Source organism: Rhinolophus sinicus, chromosome 14, assembly GCF_057876585.1.
Source record: "Rhinolophus sinicus isolate RSI-liver-muscle chromosome 14, RSI-T2T, whole genome shotgun sequence".
Classification (NCBI taxonomy): domain Eukaryota; kingdom Metazoa; phylum Chordata; class Mammalia; order Chiroptera; family Rhinolophidae; genus Rhinolophus; species Rhinolophus sinicus.
Genome location: NC_142514.1, coordinates 184,681,556 through 184,699,836, shown reverse-complemented (window position 1 = coordinate 184,699,836; position 18,281 = coordinate 184,681,556). Strand labels below are relative to the sequence as shown.

The following is an 18,281-nucleotide window of genomic DNA, read 5'->3' as shown; positions in this document are numbered from 1 at the left end:
AGCGCACACATGGCACAAAAGAACAGCAGTGATGTTTAAAAAAATTAAGTTTATAAATATTTTCTCCGCTGTACAAAGTTTTCCCAGCCCTGCCCACCCATCATTGTTCACATTTCTCATGTTTTTAAAATCCCAACTATATTTATTTCTTAAATCATAAAATATATATTTTTCTTTGTTCATATTTAAAACTATTTACAGGGGTGCAGGGAGGCCGGGTGGCCCGGCCGAGGTCAGGACGAGTCCGTGCAGGGGGACGGCGGGGGCGGGAAGAGGTGGAAGTAGCTCCTTTCGGTGGCAGGGGAAGGCGGGCAGCTGTCCTCCGCAGACAAGTACTGGCTGTGGGGTGTGGGCGGGGGCGGGTAGGGGTCTGAGTCTGAGTTCAAATCCAGGTAGTACTTGCTGGCCTTCCAGCGGCTGGCACTGTAGTCACTGTCGCACACGTCTGTGCTGCAAGGTGTCGTCGGGGGCACCATTCCACGAATGATGTAGGGTCTGAGGGGACAAAGAGTGGGGAGCGGGACCTGACTCGGGAGGCCCCGTGCAATGCACCCGATGGGCACAGCTCCCCCAGCTGTGTGGCCTCTCTGAGCCTTGACCTTCCCACCTCTCAGTAGGTGCCTCATCCACCCTGCAGGGCTGCCAAGCCAGGCCCCCTGGAAGCCCTGCAGCCCCAGCCAAGGTCGCCTTTACAGACAGAGAGGGGACTCCAGAGTCTACCTTGGGCAACTCCCTCAACCGCTCTGAGCTTTAGTTTCTCGTTGATAAAACGGAGAGGCTGAAGCAGCACCCACTTCAAAAGGGGCCTGTGAGGATTCAATGAGATTCTGCATGGAAAGTGCAAGAAACTGTCTGGCACCAAAACGTGCTCGGCAACTGTTCCCCTTTACGTCATCACTGTCAATGCTGGAGACCGGTCGGCGAGGAAGGGTCCCATCTTGAGTGAAAGCAACCTGACCCCAGAGATACCACCCCGCTGCCCCCCCATGACACCGCCTCCCAGACACCTGCACCCTGAAATCCTGTGTTGAGCCACCCCGTAGCCTGCGTCTGGGGTTGGGATCATGGTGTGTTTAAGGGCCCCAGCCCTGGGCCACAGTGGGGCTCACAGCGGGCAGGAAGGTGAAGCCAGTCCCCAAGGGCCAGCGAGGGTGCCTGGGCTGAGGCAAGTGCAGCAGGAGCATTTGGCTCAGGGAAGCCCAAGAGCAGGAAGGGGCCCTGACATGGTGGGCAGGGGAGAGGGATCAGAGGTGGCACCAAAATCAGGACAGAATGAACAAAATTGACTGAGGGGCCTGGCCTGGCTGGTGGGATGTGACGGCCCTGGGCACAGTGGCCGATGAGGCTGCTTCAGGTCTCTGAACAGGGCAGTGACCAGTAGAAAGGGGAGCCTCTCCCAAGGCTGCATGGCTCCCTGCCAGGCCCCGGAGCTCCCGAGATGGGACACCAGATGGCAGGTGGCGCCTTGCTCAGAGTCTCTGTGGGGCCTCAGCCCCTCCCGAGCTTCTGCCTCCACCTGGGCGGTCCAGCAATATGCCAAAGCCCTGATCTCTCGGCCGGGGGCAAGCCCGGCCCAGGCCCACCCCCACCCCCACCCACCCCATCGGGTGAGGGGCCCTGTGCACCTGGGGGTGGGCGCTGCTGGCTGAGACCCCAGGGCTGAAGGGCAGGAGGTTCACCGACCCCGCCCCAGGCTCTGACGGCCCCTGGACACATCAGTATGCCTGGATCCCGCTTGATCTCCATGTTCTCAAGTGTCCTGCCCCACCCAGGGAGGAGGGGCCTGCAACCCCATTACGAACAATTTGGGGCGCTGAGCAGGCCTGTGGGCTTCTCAGGCTCAAACAGGCCCTTGTACCAATAAAGGACCATCCTATTGAGGGCCCGAGAGGCAGGCAGGTGGTGCACGCGCAGCCATGCAGAATTAGATGTGACCCTGTAGGGCCCACAGCTGAATTAACAGTCCGATGCCTGAGTCTAGCCCCTGTGCATCAGTCTCCGCGGGCAGTGGGGCCCAGCCATGCCAAGGTGGGCACCCCTGGTGGCACCCTCCAAGGCCAGTCTGCCTGTCCCGGCTAAGAGGCCACTCAGAACGTGGGATCCAGTGGGTTTCTGGCCTCAACACGAACGCCCAGTGGGCTGGGGTGGGGAGGCAGCACGGTGTGGTCCAAGGGCCAGGAGATGCAGGGGAATGAGGGCTGGGCCCCGACGTGTATCCATCAGTGCCCTGGAGCCCTCCCCGGGTTTTCTCTCCTAGGAAACGGGACAAGGCCCCTCCCTGCCACAGGCTTGTCTGGAGACCCAGCCCCACAGCGTGCCAGGGCTGTGCGAGGCTGTGCCGGGACTTCGTACCTGTATGGTCTGGCGGGGGTGGGAATGTTTGAAGAGTAGAACATGTCCATGTTGTACAGGGACGGGTCCGTGGCGGGGGACGGCGGGGGGTTCAGGATCTGAGGAGAGCAAGCAAGAGTCACGGGGGCCCAGTGGAGCTTTGCGGTGCTTCCACACACCCGCCCTCCTGGCCCGGTTTCCTCCTAGAGCAGGGGGTGCAGGGCTGACCGGCCTCAGGAGGCCCATGCTCCTAGGACCCCTGTCTGCAGAGTGCAAGCAGCTGCTGTCACATCCTGAAGGTCGTGGGAGCAGAGGTGTCTACAGCCCTGGGTGCCCTGCCCTGACCAGCAGTGACCCCCGGCCCAGGTGCTCGCTCGCCCTGAGCTCTGAGGCGGAACTTCGGGAAGGTCCCTGGAGGCCTGAGTCAGCCAGTCCTTTGCCCTGCCCCACCCCAGCAGTGCAAGATGTCCCCATAGGCCCCAGCATGGCCACCTGCACCAGGACCACACACAGGGGTCCTCACGCCAAAGGAGGGGCCACAGCCCCACTGCTGGCCCTCGGGGCGCCTCTGAGCAAATGAGGAAAGGATGCGCCTTCCTCAGGGGACAATAATATGGTCCCCAGACTGTGAAAATAAATGGACAACTCTATTATGCGAATGCACCCTCCTGAGCCGGGCAGCACGTGACCCACCCCATAAAGGGACAGAAGGAGCCGGGTCTGCACCTTCCCCAGCACCCAGCGCCCAGCACACAGCTCCTCCAAGCCATTCCTGGAGGGGGCACAGCCCGTCCCACTTCCAGTGCTCCCACAGCTGAATGGGCACAGGGCTGTCACTGCACGCCCTGAAGATGTGTCTGGGAGTCCTGGCCCTGTACTTCTGGGCTGCACATTGCTCCCTGGAGAGGGACTTCACCTGTCGGGGCCTTAGTTTCTTCATCTCTAAAATGGGGCTAAGAAGACCTGCTTCCCGAGGCTGTCCTAACACTTGGTGCGTCACCTACCAGAAGTGCGGCATGGGTCCCTGCTACTTATTTTGGGGAGGGTCCTCTTGGCCCAAATAGCCACTCTGGGGATTCCTCAGGATCTGACCCCAAAGTTGGCAGGACACGACACTGGGAGGGGTTATTCAGAGAGGGGAGCAGAAACCAGGCAGGGAAGCCCAGCGGAAAGGGCCTCTGGCAGCTGCCTGTGGGGTCCTGTTTGGGCATCTGCCCATGAACTTGACTGGAGCTGGTTTTCCTTCACTTCGTCCTCCAAGGCGTGCTCTGGGATTCTGCCCAAACCCCCTCCCTCTGCTGCTGTCACCGCTACTTCCCCCAGGGTGTTGGGAGATTAAAGTCAAGGAGTTGTGGAGAAGGTCTTCCCAATACTGCACTGGGCAGATTTCTAGCAAGTTCCACTGGTGTAGCACCTCAGCGACTTCTTAGCCAATTGCTGAGCAGAGGCTGTACCCTCTCTGAGACTGGACCATGGCCCTGGGGGCGCTTCTTTGGACGCTCTCTCCCACCTGATCTGCTTTTCCTGTGTTTTGAAGAGTTCGCTTTACCTCTCACTAGCCGACTGTCCAGAATTCCGGTCCCCGCTAATAATTCTGTCTATTGCACTTTCTCTGTTCAGAACACCATGTGAACTGTAACTAACAGAGACCACCTGGGAGCCAGCGGCACAGAAATAAAGTCAGATGCCAACAACCTAATTACATTCCCAGAGAACCAAAGATTGAAATATAAAACATGAAACTCTGAGAACATTAAGAAAAAGAACACGGAAAGAAATTTCTTTTCTTCTGATAAAAGGAGGGAAAGCCTGTCTGAGCACAACCGAAAACCCCTAGATGTCGTAAGAGAAAAGATTGATCGTTTCATTGTATAAATGGCAAACACACCATAATCCAAATCAAAAGACAAAAATCTAGGAAAAACAGTTTCAACACACGTCTCAAGGAACGGGCTAATTTTCTTAATATATCTATATATAAAGAGACCTTATAAATGGATAAAAATACTAACAACGCAATATAACATAGACCCTTCAGAGAAAATAAAACTATAAAGGTAAATTACACACACAAAAAGATGTTTGACGTCACTTGTAACGCAAGAAACACACATTAAGATTATTCCACCGTACGATTTGCACCTTAAGTTAGATTCATGGAGAGAGTGTTTGAGAGGGAGTCGTGCCGATATGGCCCTCTGCTGGCCGCAGGATGGACTGTCCCCAGGGGAAGGCCACTTGGCAAGAGTGGGCAGGATGACAGACACTCAGCCTCTGCAGCCGGGCATTCTTGCTGCTGCCTCCCCACAGGGGGGGAGTGCAGCACAGCCTGGGAGCAACCGGATGCCAGGCTCTCAGGAACCGCCTCTGGCTGCCAGTTACCACTCAGTTCTCGATCTTGTTTGCCAATGGGATGACGACAGTGCCTCCTTCTGGAGACAGGTTCACATAGCATCCGGAGAGGGCACTGGTCAGCTGGGAGGTCCGAAGTGCTCAGCTTGCCTTCTCGTCAGCAGCCAAACGCAAGGCTCAGAGAGGGGCTCTTGTTACCTTCAGATGCCACCCTTTGGGTTTTAAAGAGCACCTACGAATCTACTCTGTACGAGACTATAATGGTAGATAGTTGTCATACGTCTGTCCAAGCCCACGGAGTGGACACCACCAAGAGTGAGCCCCACTGCCCACTATGGCCTTTGGCTGACGCTGTGTGGTCAGTGCAGGCTGCCGGCTGGAACAAATGTAGCACTCGGGTGGGGGATGGTGACAGTGAGGGAGGCTGTGCAGCTGTGGGGCGGGGGGCATGTGCGAGATCTCGGTACCCTCCTCTCAAGTTTGTTGTAAACCTAAAATAGCTCTTAAAAAGATAAAGTCTTAAAAAACGAAATACATATGTAAAACTGGCAAGCTCTGAATAAGGTCAAAGGATGTCGTATCCATGTCCTGATTATGATATGGTACTACTGTCATTGCTAAATGTGAGTGTCCCCAAAAATTCCTATGTTGAAACCTACCCGCTAATGTGACATTTAGAGGTGCGCTTTTGGGAGGTGAGTAGGTCATGAGGGTGGGGCCCTCTCAAATGGGGTCAGTGTCCTCACAAGAAGAGACCCCAGACAGCTCCCTTCTTCCATGAGAGGACCAGACGGCCACCTGTGACCCCAGAACTGGGCCCTCACCAGACACCCAGTCTGCCAGTGCCTTGGTCTTGGGATTCCCAGCCTCCAGAATTGTGAAAAACAGTTTGCTGTCAAGCCGCCTGGTCTGTGATAATTTTGTTAGAGCAGCACGAACGGACTGACACAACCGTAGGGACGGGAGATGCTCCCACTGGAGAAAACTGGTGAACGGAACTTCGCTGAATTATTTCTTGCAACCGCGTGTAAGTCTACAGTGGTCTCAAAGGAAAAAGGAAAACAATTACTCCCTTTGCTGGAAAACTAAAGTCCATGCTCTTGAATACTCGCTTAAGTACACATTACCCAGGGAAGACGCACAGAAACTCTCAACGGGAACCTCCAGGGGGGTTCCTGCTCGGGGTCGGGGTGGGGGGTCCCTCTTTTCACTGTATATTGTATTGTGCCTTGTGAATTCTGTACCATGAACATATATTACTGACGCAAAATCATGTTAATTTAAAAATAGCTGGCTTTGCGTGGGGTTTCTTTCTAGGTGATGAAAATGTTCTAAAATTAACGATGGCGATGGCTGCACATATCTGTGAATGTACTAAAAACTACTGAATCCTACAGTTTAGGTGGGTGGACTGTATGGTATGTGAATTATATAAAAAAAAATAGTTGGCTGGTCAGAGTTGTCTCTTGCTTCCTGATGAGGTCCCCCGGCTCCCAGCAAAGCCTAGAGACACAGAAGCCAGTTTCCTGAGCCTCCCGGGACCTGCATGGAGGGTCCAGGGGGCTGCTTCTAGGGACAAGCTCAGTCTTACATGGGATTCTGGTGCTTTTGGCTAGTTACGTGGAGCAGGGGAGAGTCAGAGAGTAGGGAGGATGAGAGGAACGATGGTGACTATTCTAAACTCCAGGATTCTGGCTCCTTGTTTCCTCTGCCCCTAAATATAGTCAGACCCCGAGCCTCCAGGAGACGAGTTCCTGTCCTGCGAACCCAAGATAATGACCTCTGCTGCCTCCTCCCCTCCCAGGGCCTGCCACAGTCAGGTGCAACACCCCAGATATGAGAGACATTCAGACGGGCAGGAGAGCCAGCCCTGGCTGGTGGGGCTCGCTGGAGACCCCACAAAAAGCTCAAGGGGCTGTCCTCACTGAAGAAAGCATACTATTTTAAAGAATTAAAAAGCGTAGAACCAAGTCAAGTCAGACCTCGATGTTTATAAATACACAGGTTCACCTACCTCCTTGCATCAAGCTCACCCCGGTTAGCCTGGAGCTGATGGAAATTTGGGGTCCCCCAGCTAGTCTCAGAGAGAGTCCCCACATGGGATGCTGCAGGGCGCTCGGGCCCTGGGGGCTTCAGTGTTTCACCCTCTGTATGATCATTTCGCTCTGGCATGTGGCTTGGCTAGGGTGAGCCCGACCCTGCCTGGGCTGCCAGAAGCTCCAAGGAGCATTTCAGCCACACAAGTCCCCTCAAGAGTGTCTGTCCTTCAGAAAACAACCCAGTTATTTTCTGTGAACAAGCAAGCCTTGGTAGGAAAGTGGGGTGTCCCTGGGGAGAACGCTGAGGGGGAGCTTGCAACAAGCACACCTGAGCACCCCGCCCAGATGTGCCCTACAGAGGCAGCCATAGGCGGGCGGGCCTGTGTGGAACAGAGACCGCTACCCGGACACTAAAATGCCCAACAGCCACCCTGGGAGGCTGGATGATGGGTGAGACTTCTGTTCTATAGATTGTTGTATTGTTTCTAGATTGTCCATAATAAATAAGGAGTACCCTTTTCTAAATTGGAAACAATATCGCTGAAGAGGAAAATGACAGGGTCTGGAGAGAAAGGAAAGTCAACGTTCTCACCATTCTGTAAGGAGGGATAGCTAATTCCAGAAATCCTGAGGTCATTTTTTAAGGAGTGCCCCCTGGTCAGCCACTGGTGGTGAGGACCTCCAGCCAGCCAGGCCTCCCCCCACCCCACTCACCGGTGGGTACAGTGTGGCCTTGGTGCTGGACGAGCTGCTGGACGAGGCTCCAGTGACATGGTTCCGGTCGTAGAGGGGCACCCCGCCCCGGCCCCCCATCAGGCTCACGGAGCTCATCATGGACTTGCCGCATGAGATGCCTGCCAGGCCAGGGGGACAAGCAGGTCAGGCTGGGGCACCCCACAGACACGGCGGGTCCTCCTCAGCTCCAGCCACCCACAGGACCAGGTTCAGGTGGATAAGTCCTGTCTGAGGTGTGTCCGACCTCCCCACCGCCCCAGGTCCTCTGCCCACCACAGGTGTGAGCCTTAGCTGTAAAATGGGGAGACGCACAGCACCTCCCGTAGGGGCCGCTGTGAGCCTGTAGGAAGGAACTCAAGGTCTCAGCACAGAGCCGCCTGGCACAGACACGGCCCTGCTTGGGGGCTGCTGCAACAGTGACCAAGCCAGCACCTCGGGCCTCTCGGAGCTGCTGAGACCCCCTGACAACCCCACCCCCCCAAGAAGAATCAGGGCCCCAACAAGGCTGGCTCTGGGCAGGGCGTTGAGAAAGGAGAGAGGGACCCAGGGCTGGACAGGCCCTGGAGCTGACCTCTTGGGCTCAGCACTGACTAAGCCCACCTTCTCTGTGAAGTGAACCAGTGTGGTTCAGCCTGGCGTGGGACCAGGGCATCTATACACATGGCCTCTCAGGTTTGTGGCTCTGTGGACCATACCACAGAGTCACTATAACTGCACAGCCAAGTCCAAACCGTGCTCAGGGCAAAACTGCTTGTTATATATGCCGACTCCTTTGATGCTACAGAAAACCCAGCTGCCCCCCACGGATGACTCAAGACACACCCCACAAGAATATTGAAGGTCAAGTCCAAAGAGCTGTCCCCACACTTCCAAGGCCAAAGGGCGGGTCATAGCTGTGCAGGCCTCTGTGTTGAGAAGGACGCTGATACCAAGGACAGGTGCCACAGTAGAGCCTGAGTGCTGTGATCGATTAGTAATGTCTGCCATGTGCACAGCAAGGGCCATGGTAGCGGCACTCCTGATCTACTCATCCCACATCCTGTCCAGACTACTCTCCCCATCTCTGCCCAGGGCCCTTGCACACACCTCTCAGGCTCCTTACCTGTGAAGGGACCATGCTGTGAGGCGCCTGGGGCTATGAAATTGAGGGGCACGTGGGGGGTCCCACTGACGTACTCATGTGGGAAGGGCCCGTTGGCCCCTGTGTAGCGCTGACACACCACACGCTGGCAAACAAAGTAGACCCCGCCCATGACGAAGAGCGAGAGGATGATGCCAATGACAGGCCCGATGGCACTGCTGTGGGCTGGGGCATCATCCGAGGACGGCTTGGAGATTTCTGCCAGGGGACAGAGGATAGGTGGTCATCGTTAACCACAAAAGAACAGGCGCCTGTGGGGAGCCACCATGTACCCTGCAGGGGCTGGTTCTGCCCAGGCCCAGCACCCACGGTTGTAGGGAATAAAGAAGGGGGGCTATGGGGTGCTGGGGAGCCATGCTGACCTCAGTACCTCTGACCCGCTGCCCCCTTGGCCTGTCCGGAGTGCCCTCCTTCTGCTCTGTCTGGCTAAGCTCTACCTACGTCCCAACGGCCCCTCAGGGGTGACTCCCCTGTCATCCCCTTGTCCAGGGGCTCTCGGTGGTGGCTAGAAGTGTATATACCAGATGCTTCCATGAGTCATGAGCGTGGCCAGGACGCCCTTGGAGCTGGTTATGATTTGCTGACCAGCAGGCTGCAGATGTGGGGACAGGTGGATGGAGCCTGGTGTCTCCCAGCCTACGTAGCAGTGGACTTCAGCCATGCACAGGGGCTGGGCGAACAGGCAGACCACGGGCCCAGGGCCTTCACCAGCAGGGCTCACTAAGTTCCACAGAAATCCTGAGTGGGGGCACTGTGAGGGGCAGAGTGTGACAGGGCCTGGACTCGTGGGGCTCAGCCCAACCCATAAAGCCAGGAGCCAGCTCAGGGGAACCTCTGGGCACCCCGTGTGTGGGACTGCCAGGTGGGGGTGCTCCTTGAACATGGTCCACTATCAAAGCCACCAGGCCTTGATAGGCAGTCTTTGATTCAGACAGGATGGGAGCTGGAATGCCGGCTCTAGATTCAACTTGGACACAGCCCTGTCATCCGGGGGCAATCTTACTGCCTGACAGATGTTGCTGAGTGAGGTCCTGGGCAGCAGAATGATGCGTCCCACTCAGGCCTGGCTTGACATAATCAAGGGGGCCTGCCTCTGTCCCAGCTGAAATGCCTCAGAGCTCAGAGTCTCCCCCTCCTCTCCCAGCTCAGCCTCCCAGCTGCCTCCACCTCCAGGAAGGCTTCCGTACCTCCCCCCAAAGGCCAAGTACTCCCAACTTCCTAGCCCCCTTAAACACGGCCCCCAGTATGTTTCCTTCCTCTAGACCCCACACTCCTGGGCAAAACCCCAGCACTGGAGGGAGACCTCCCACCCCCACCCTCTGGGAATCCGGCTCACCGCACATGAGCTCATCAGAACCATCGATACAGTCGGGGAAGGAATCGCACTGCTGCTTGATGAGGACGCACTGGCCACTGGCACACCGGAACTGGTTGGGCAGGCAGACGGCTGTAAGGAGCAGGCCTTGCATTCAGAGAAGCTGGCAGGCTTGACGTGGCTCCCTGCCCCGCCACCCGGGACCCAACAACAAAGGTCTGGGCTCCAAATTCAGAGTAGACAAAGGGGACCCCTTCCAGGACTGGGGTTGGAGACAGGTCATGGCAAACCCATTCTTCTCCTTCCCCTTGCTGACCCCTGTTCCAAGGCCTCCTCAGGGCCGGGCTCAGGACTGGCAGGGAAGACACCTTAACAACCCACCGGGAGGTACTGACCAGACTCCTCCCACACGGCACCAGGACTAACCAAGGCTCTCCCAGGTCACAGGGCAGGTGAGAGCCAACTAGAGCACGGCCCACAAGGAGCCTTGGCTCCCTAGAGTGTGTGGGGCAGGGGACAGGTGACGTCTCAGCAGAGCCACTATGACGGTAAAAGCATCCCACGCAAGTGAACAACGCAGCTCACAGCCTTTGGGGGTGGGAGGAAGCAAAACGCTGGGTACTGACTGCTGCGGCCGCCTCCCTTCCTGCTCCCAGACACTGTCCTCGAAGAAGCTACAGCCCCACCAGGAAGGCAGCTGCCTGGGGCCTCAGCCGTCAAGCACACTTGCTGTCTCAGCTCCCCACCTGTCCTACCCCAGATGCCCCGCTCTGAGAACTGGAGACAAGGGACCCTGTCCTCAGGGTGGGTGGGACCATTTGCTGTTAACCGAGCAGGGAAGGAAGCTCTCAAAACAGAGGGTGGAGCCCAGAGCCTGCACTAGGGGCCTGCTCTCGGCTCTGTCAGCAGTGGGAGGAGGCAGGGGACAGTTCCTACTCGTGGCTCCTGCCATCCTCTGAGATGGAGGCCACAACACGGTGCCGGGGCAGGGGCTGTAGCAGCACTCAGCAAGTATTTCTGTAAAGGGCCAGATAGTAGGTATTTGGGCATCGAGGACCATAGGTCTCTATCGTAACTGCACCAAGCCCAGCCACAGACAATAAGGAAACGAATGAGCCTGGCTGCATCCCAATCAAACTTTATTTACCAAAAAAGTGCTGGTCTGGATTTTGCCCTCAGGCCAGTTTCCCAACCTCTGGTCTAAAGCCTCCATCAAATTCTCAAAGTGTTTATCAGCTGAAAAGACTTAACAACTGTGGCTTTATAGAAACATCTAGGGAAACGGCCCCCAAGCCTTCATCGTCCACAGAAAGGCTGCTCATCATGAATGGGGATGGTGGGTTACCTAAAACAGGACCTGGTGGCTATGGGGGAGGCAGTAAGAATGACCCATTGACAGCTAAGTGGCAGTCGTGGGGCCGTGGTGCTGACAACATGTGGTTAGGAACCAACTGAGTAGGCCATTTATAAAAGGAAAACTCAGAGGGGTCACAGAGGTAGATGTATCACTGTCGAGGTCTAAAGGAAGATCCTGCTGGTCAGAGTGGATCTGGCACGAGTCTTTGTTAACTCCTGGTTTAATGGGTTGCTAGCGACCACCCAGGGGTTATCCCACAGACTGCTGGGTGGATGACAGCACTGTCTTTTGGGATGGGGATTTACCAAGGTGTAAGCCATGGAAATCCAGCCAACTACTGGATTTGCCTTGGATTTCTGTAAAACTCTTGACCAAATGAGAGAAGGCAAGACTGACTCTTACAGTCTGCCTTCAAGCCAAAGTGCTTGGCAGAACCGGATGGGGGCAAATGGCAGGGTTTTCCTCATTGGCCTGAAACTAACTTATTTTCCTCCCAAGCTGAGGAGGACCTGGTGATTCCGCTCTGGGGAAAGGTTTCACAGAGACCCTACCCGGTGCGGGCAGACAGAGCCCCAGCTGGGCACTCTGGAGGGCAGAACAAGTGGCTTCATGGGAACTGCACTGCTCTAGGGAGGGGCAATCAGGGACGGGGCCGGTGTGGGCGGGGCCCGTGTGGGCGGGCCGTGTGGGCGGGACCTTGTGGGCGGGACCTTGTGGGCGGGGCAGGGGAAGGGAAGAGGGTGCCTCACCATCGCAATCGGCCTCGTCTGAGCGGTCCTGGCAGTCGGCCTCGCCATCGCAGCGCAGTCGCAGGTCCACACACTGGCCACGCGCGCAGGGGAACTGGGCGGCCGAGCACACAGGACAGCCCTCCTCGTCGCTCTGGTCGTCACACTCGGGGAAGCCGTCGCAGCGCCAAGCCCCGGGGATGCAGTCGATCTCCCCCGTGGCACAGGCGAACTGGTCCGGGGAGCAGGTGGGAGGCTCTGGGGAAGACAGAAACACCATCACTGGCAGCCCCGCCCCACGCAAAGAAATCCCGGCGATGCGCGTCTGGTGCTGCATCGTCTAGTGTGTCCTGTCAGCTGACGCTGCCCTGGCGTAAGATGAAGGTGGGAGTAATAAACGTTTGCTGAAAGAAGACGTGACTTTTGCTGTTTTTTCACTGTGGAGGGAAAAGAGGCTAATTGGGACCGTGAACTTTAAGTAGCAGGCACTACACCGCATACAGCGGGAAACGCTCCAGGCTGGGAACTCAGCTGTGACCGCTGGGAAGCAGGGGCAGACCTCTTCTGCTAGGGGTCCTGTCTGTCCCTTCTGCTGGAGCCTGCCTTTGCCGCCTCCAGCCCCAGGCCCGGCTGTCAGTCCAGTGCATCGAGTGTGTGCATGGTGGCCTGGCCACGCCTGAGTGTCCACTGCACCCAGTGGGTCAGCAAGCAGGTGGTCAGCACCCACATCTGTAACAGGGCTGGGCGGCTGGAGCAGTGAGCTGGAATTCTGCAGGTGGCCAGCATGCCCATGGGCACAGAGGGGGCTGGCAGAGGATCTGGGCACCTTACGAAAGAGTGGGCTAAGAAAAGGCAGGAGGGTGAGGATACCATAGCGGGTGCAAAGTGGGTGAGGAAGGGGAGGCAAGGCTCCCAGGTGGAGGGAGTCGTGTGTGGGTACTGAGTTCCGAGAGCAGAGGACAGCAGACCTGGCGCCACCTCCTACCAGGTGACCACGGTGGGTCAGTCCACCCCTCAGAGCCAACTTCCTCAGCACAGGCCAAGGGCAGTAGTGCTCAGTGAGTGGCATTTTTCTGGAGTCTGGCATGTAGATGGGCACAGAGGCGGGGGCACCAGCAGAGAGAAGCGAGAGAGCCCCATGGCTTCAGTCTGCCCATTTCCGGGAGGGGGGGGTTCCCATCACCATCCCTCCCCTCCTTTGTGTGGGAAATCACAGAAAACTGAGGCCGGGAAATAGGCCAGAACTTCATTTCAAAGTTTAACAACAGTCCTCAATGCTCTGGAAACCTGATTAAGGAAAAAAGTATTGGTTTCCCGCAGCAACAATGCACCTAAGCCTTGACATTTGGAACCTGTGTAACTGCCAGGTTCACACCAAGCTGAACGGGATATGTGTGGGGAAGGGAATGTGAGCAAACACAAAAAGAAGCCTGGCTGTCCCCACTGAGCACGGCCACAAAGGACACACCAGGGCCAGTAGAAGCCTGGGTGCCCATGACATCCAAAGGGAGCCAGGGACGATGTCTGCATGCTGAGCCACCAACAAAGGACACACGCAGAGGCTGGCCACGGCAACATATATGTGGACAGGGGTCCCCGCCCCACTTCAGCTCCCAAAGACCCTGTGCCTATTGTTTTGACTGACCCCCTATCCAGGAAAAAAAAGGGTCCATGACCCCCTTGTGGGGTCAAGCTCTGATTTCTGCAGGGCCGGCAGCCGTGGCTGGAGGGTGAGGGTGGGATGAGGGTGGGGGGGATTGGACAGACCTGGGGTTGTGCCCAGGCTCCCCTCTGCCGCTGTGTAACCTGACGGACCCACCCCCAAGCTCCTAGAGCCTCCATTTTCCCATCTCTAAAACAGAAACAGCCACCCTACTTCACAGGCTCCATCACAAGAAGTAACCGAGGTAGTCGGGTAAGAGCACACACGTGTGTGTGCGTGTGTGCACGTTTGCATGTGGGGGCTGTGCCTGGCTCAGGAGGGGCTCAAACAGCATTGGCAGTGGCAATGCTGAGAACACTGAGGCCACATGGTTGTTCCTTGCCCGTCTGGCTCCCACCATTTCACAAGGGTCCATGTCACTTCCCGAGAACCTGTGGCCCCTTAGCCTTCTGTGATCTCCCCAGAGAGGTGGCCATGGAAGAATAAAGACAGGTAGACAGTAAACACACGTCTTATGGGCCGCGAGTAGGGGTCTGGGCTTCCTCAAATCTGGAGGGCTACAGCCCGGGGAGGAGGGAGAAGGAGGGGACAATGGACAGAGAAGCACGTCCTCTGTGTGGAGGCACATAGCTGGGTCCTGGGGACAGCCGAGCGCTTTGCATAGCTCTCTCCACAGAGGGTTCTTCGCCAGGGCAGCGTGGCCATTTGTGGGAGCTGCACAGCCACTCTCAGGCCATAAAGCCTCATGCGTCCGGAACTGCAAGTTGGAGACAAGCCACAAGGAAGCTCAGGAGAGTCAAGGTGGCTCCCACCAGGGGGCAGTCACAAAATGTCCCCTCTGCTCTTGGCCTAGTTCTCTGGTGTTTGCAGTGTGAGGCAGGGCAGGAGAAAACTCCAGAAGGACAGGCCCTGTGGTCCCACTCCCCGAGCTACCAATGACCAGTTTCTACCAGGGCACAACAAGCTCCAGAGAAGAACAGGCCCCATGTATTGTGAGACCATCTGCTGTGTGGGGGACACAGTGAGGGTATGAGGGGGGTTAGGACAGGGTGAAGCCTGATTCCCAGGAGCTCACGGAGGAGAAGGAGAGATGAGAGGACCCAAGGTCACCTAGGGGCGCTGGGGGCAGTAGAGATGAAGCTCTGGGAGCTGGGCTTCATCATGGTGACAGTAACAGTTGTCACTTTTTGTTACTGCTTCTATCCCCACAACTAATAGCAACTGGCATTCCCATGTGCCATATATCAGGGACCATTCAGAGTGCTTTTACTCAATTCCCTCCCTCCCTCCCTCACAGGAGGCTCAATTGATCAGCCTGGGGTCACTCAGCTTGGAAGTGGTTGAGCTGGGATTTGACCCAGGTCTGTCTGATTCTTGTCTACTCCCCACAAAGCTGCAGGAAAAGAGGACCAGGGGCCTGCCCAGTGGATCAGGTGGTTGGAGCACCGTGCTCCTAACGCTGAGGTCACTGGTTCAATTCCCACATAGGCCAGTGAGCTGCGCCCTCTACAACTAAGATTGCGAACAACAGCTCTCCCTGGCACTGGGCTGCTGTGAGCAGCTGGAGGCTACCGTGTGCTGCCATGAGCGGCCGGTGGCCAGAGTGAGTGGCCAGCGGCCAGTGTGAGCGACCGGCAGCCATTGTGAGAGGCCGGTAGCCATCGTGAGCAGCCAGCAACCAGCGAGAGCTGCCGTGAGCTGCTGTGAGTGGCCGACCGACGACTGGTGACCGACGGCCTCAGCCAGTAGGAGTGCAAGGCTCATAATACCAGCATGGGTCAGGGAGCTGTGCCCTACACAACTAGACTGAGAAACAACAGCTTGACCCGGAGTGGGGTGTGGGGGGAGGCAGAAGGGGGGGGAAAAAAAAGGATGGCAAATGAAGAGACAGTCTGCTTTGGAAATTGAATGCCATAGGGACCGTGATTTTAAAAGGATGCCAGGCAGAGAAATCAAGTCCCTGTCCACGTTCCCAACAGAAAGCACTGAGGTCACACCTACCACCACAGGTCAGCAGGTTCTGCAGGAGCACGAGGTGTACTGGGCAGGAGCATCGTGGCGTCCCGTCACCCTTGGCAATGCAGATGTGGGAGCAGCCGCCGTTGTCCCGGGCACATGGGTGGGCTGCTGCAGAGACAAAAAGAGGCGGAGGTCAGGCTCCGCCTCCCACCGCAGGACCAACCCCGAGGGTGGCGGGGATGTGGGCCAGGCCAGCACTCACAAGAACTGGCACTCCTGTAGGCCAGGCTCCTACAGATCCTCCCACTTGATTCCCAGGGCAGCCTACGGAGTCTGTTTCTAGTGACACTGCATTTTGCAGATGAGGAAACAGAGGCCAAAAGCAGTTACAGAACTTGCCCAGGTGCCACTGAGCCCACATGGTTACTCCATACTGCCGCCTGTCTGTCTCCTGTAGCATAGCAGGCTGAGTAGGATATGTCCACATCCGAAAGGCTGGAATCTGTGAATATGACCTTATTTGGGAAAAAGGTCTTTCTAGATGTAATCCAGTTAGGGATCTGGAGCTGAGGTCATTCTGGATTATCTGAATGGGTCCTCAATCCAGTGACAAGTGTCCTTATAGAAGACACAGGGCAGAAGGCCATGTGATGACAGAGGCAGAGATTGGAGAAATGCAGCATAAGGAATGCCTGCAACCACAGAAAGCAGAAGGGGCAAGAACCACCCCTCCCAGAGCCTCCAGCGGGAGCGCAGCCCTGCAGACAACTTGACTTCAGACGTCTCACATCCAGAACTGAGGGAGAATACATCTCTGTTGCTTTAAGTCACCCAGTTTGTGGTGACTTGTTCCAGGGGCTGCAGGAAACTAATACACAGGGGAGTGAAAACAGCAGGCTAGGGAACCCTGGGGAGCTCACCGATTTCTATGTAACCAACAATGCGTCCAACCCAAGTGACAGGAGGGAGCCTGGGAGGGTGGCTGACCTCCCTCAAGTGAGAGAAAAGACAGACAGCACTCGGCTCCCCACCCCCACCCCCACCAAAAAAATCACAGTTGTCCCTCCTCAACCTCGAGGATTAGGTGTCCTTAAAATGGCAGACGCCATGCTTTAGAGCAGGGGTCAGCCAACTTTTTCTGTAAACAAGTTCATAATTTTGGCTTTATGGGCCAGACCGTCTGTCACAACTCCTCAAGCCTGCCAGCTGTGATGGCAAAGCCGCCGGTACAAAGGACACATAAACCAGTGCGTGTGGCTGTGCTCCAATGAAAACTTCATTCACAAAATCTAGCTGTGGCCCACGGGCTGCATCGTGCTACCTGGTTTGGAGTTTAGCTGTGGGATCTTCTAGGGAAGCAGGCTGGGTGACTCACGTCCGAAACAAACACAGGATTTCCTGCCCTCACTCAAAACGAGGAGCCTCTCCATGCCACCTTAGACACTGCGTATCAGTGCTCACAGGATGTCCCCAATTTCCACCCCCATCTCTGCACAATGTACTTTTCCTGACCCTCTCGTCCCCTCAGGTCCAAGGAGCTGCCAGTCAGTGCACCTGGATTTCTGCCAACACCAACAGGTCTGGACATTCATGGGCTCAACGTTCACCATCGTCCTGACCACCTGCAGCCGTTCTGAAGGCCATGACACCCAGTAACCCATGACTTAGCTGGGGACGGTGTAAGGGACCAGGCAAACACAGTCATTCTAACCCATATCCACAAGTGCCTCAGTTATCTGGAAACTGTTTACCTAACAACTTCACTTATCCAGGACCCAGTCAAAAACCCACAAGAGTAGAAACTGGCCACCAAGTAGTCAACACGAAGTGACCAATTCACTGCGTCAGTGGTCAGGCCCCGCTCTGAGCAGGGAGCCCAACAACCTCACTCAGACCCATGTGTTTGTACCTGACACATGATTCTAATGAATGTGGTTGCCAATTTGCACAGCCCACCGGAGGAAAGCAGCACACAGGCCAGGGGCTAAAACATGGCCGCTGGCCTCACATCCAAGTGCCAGCTGACAGGGAAAAGGTAAGACCCTCTCTGAGCCCTACCGTCCTCAACTATAAAGTAGAATTGTTGTGAAATGCACGTCATGTAATAATACAGTGAGCCCAGTGCCTGGGAGAAAGGAGTCACAACACAGCACAGCCAATGGAGACCCACGGGTAGAAGCTCATCCACTGAGAGAAGGACACCTGAGCCCAGTGACAGCCGAAAAATGAGTAGGAGTTACTGAGCCGGAGAAGGAAGGAAAGGTGATCAGACAGATGAGCTCTGGGAACAGGCACACGGCCAGCGGTGGGGCGAGGGGCAGGGAGAGGCTAGCGAGTGGGACATCCCCCAGGGCCGTGAAGGGCACCATGAAAGTGGCCAGACGGCAGGCGTCACAGGACAGGGAACAGCCCTGTCCACCCCGCTGGTGGCCCAGGTGTATTTACTGAATAAAGAACGAGGAGACAGGTAGACCCTTACACACACTACAGCCATGGAGGGAGGGGGTGGAGAACAAGAGGTCCCAGGGGTAGAGGTTCCTCTCTCCCAGGCCCTTGAGAACAACCAGGCTGTGGTAGGCAGAATCCTAAACGCCCCCCAGTTGCCCACCCTAACCCCCAGTGCAGGGGATGTGATGGGCTATCATGTCCATGGTTTCGCAG

General features: G+C 56.3%; 1 protein-coding gene across 1 annotated transcript in view; it reads right to left on the bottom strand.

Annotated features, from left to right (window-relative positions):
• Window positions 1-29: 29 nt before the first annotated feature.
• The window catches only part of LRP5 (LDL receptor related protein 5), a 104,458-nt gene continuing 86,206 nt past the window's right edge, over window positions 30-18,281 (bottom strand). Inside the window, exons 17-23 of the mRNA XM_074336834.2 lie at window positions 15,663-15,788; window positions 12,020-12,256; window positions 9,935-10,045; window positions 8,560-8,796; window positions 7,437-7,576; window positions 2,353-2,450; window positions 30-495 (exon numbers count right to left, since the gene is read on the bottom strand). Of these exons, the coding sequence (XP_074192935.2) occupies window positions 234-495; window positions 2,353-2,450; window positions 7,437-7,576; window positions 8,560-8,796; window positions 9,935-10,045; window positions 12,020-12,256; window positions 15,663-15,788 (1,211 nt within the window). The 3' untranslated portion in view covers window positions 30-233. The remainder of the gene's footprint in view (window positions 496-2,352; window positions 2,451-7,436; window positions 7,577-8,559; window positions 8,797-9,934; window positions 10,046-12,019; window positions 12,257-15,662; window positions 15,789-18,281) is intronic.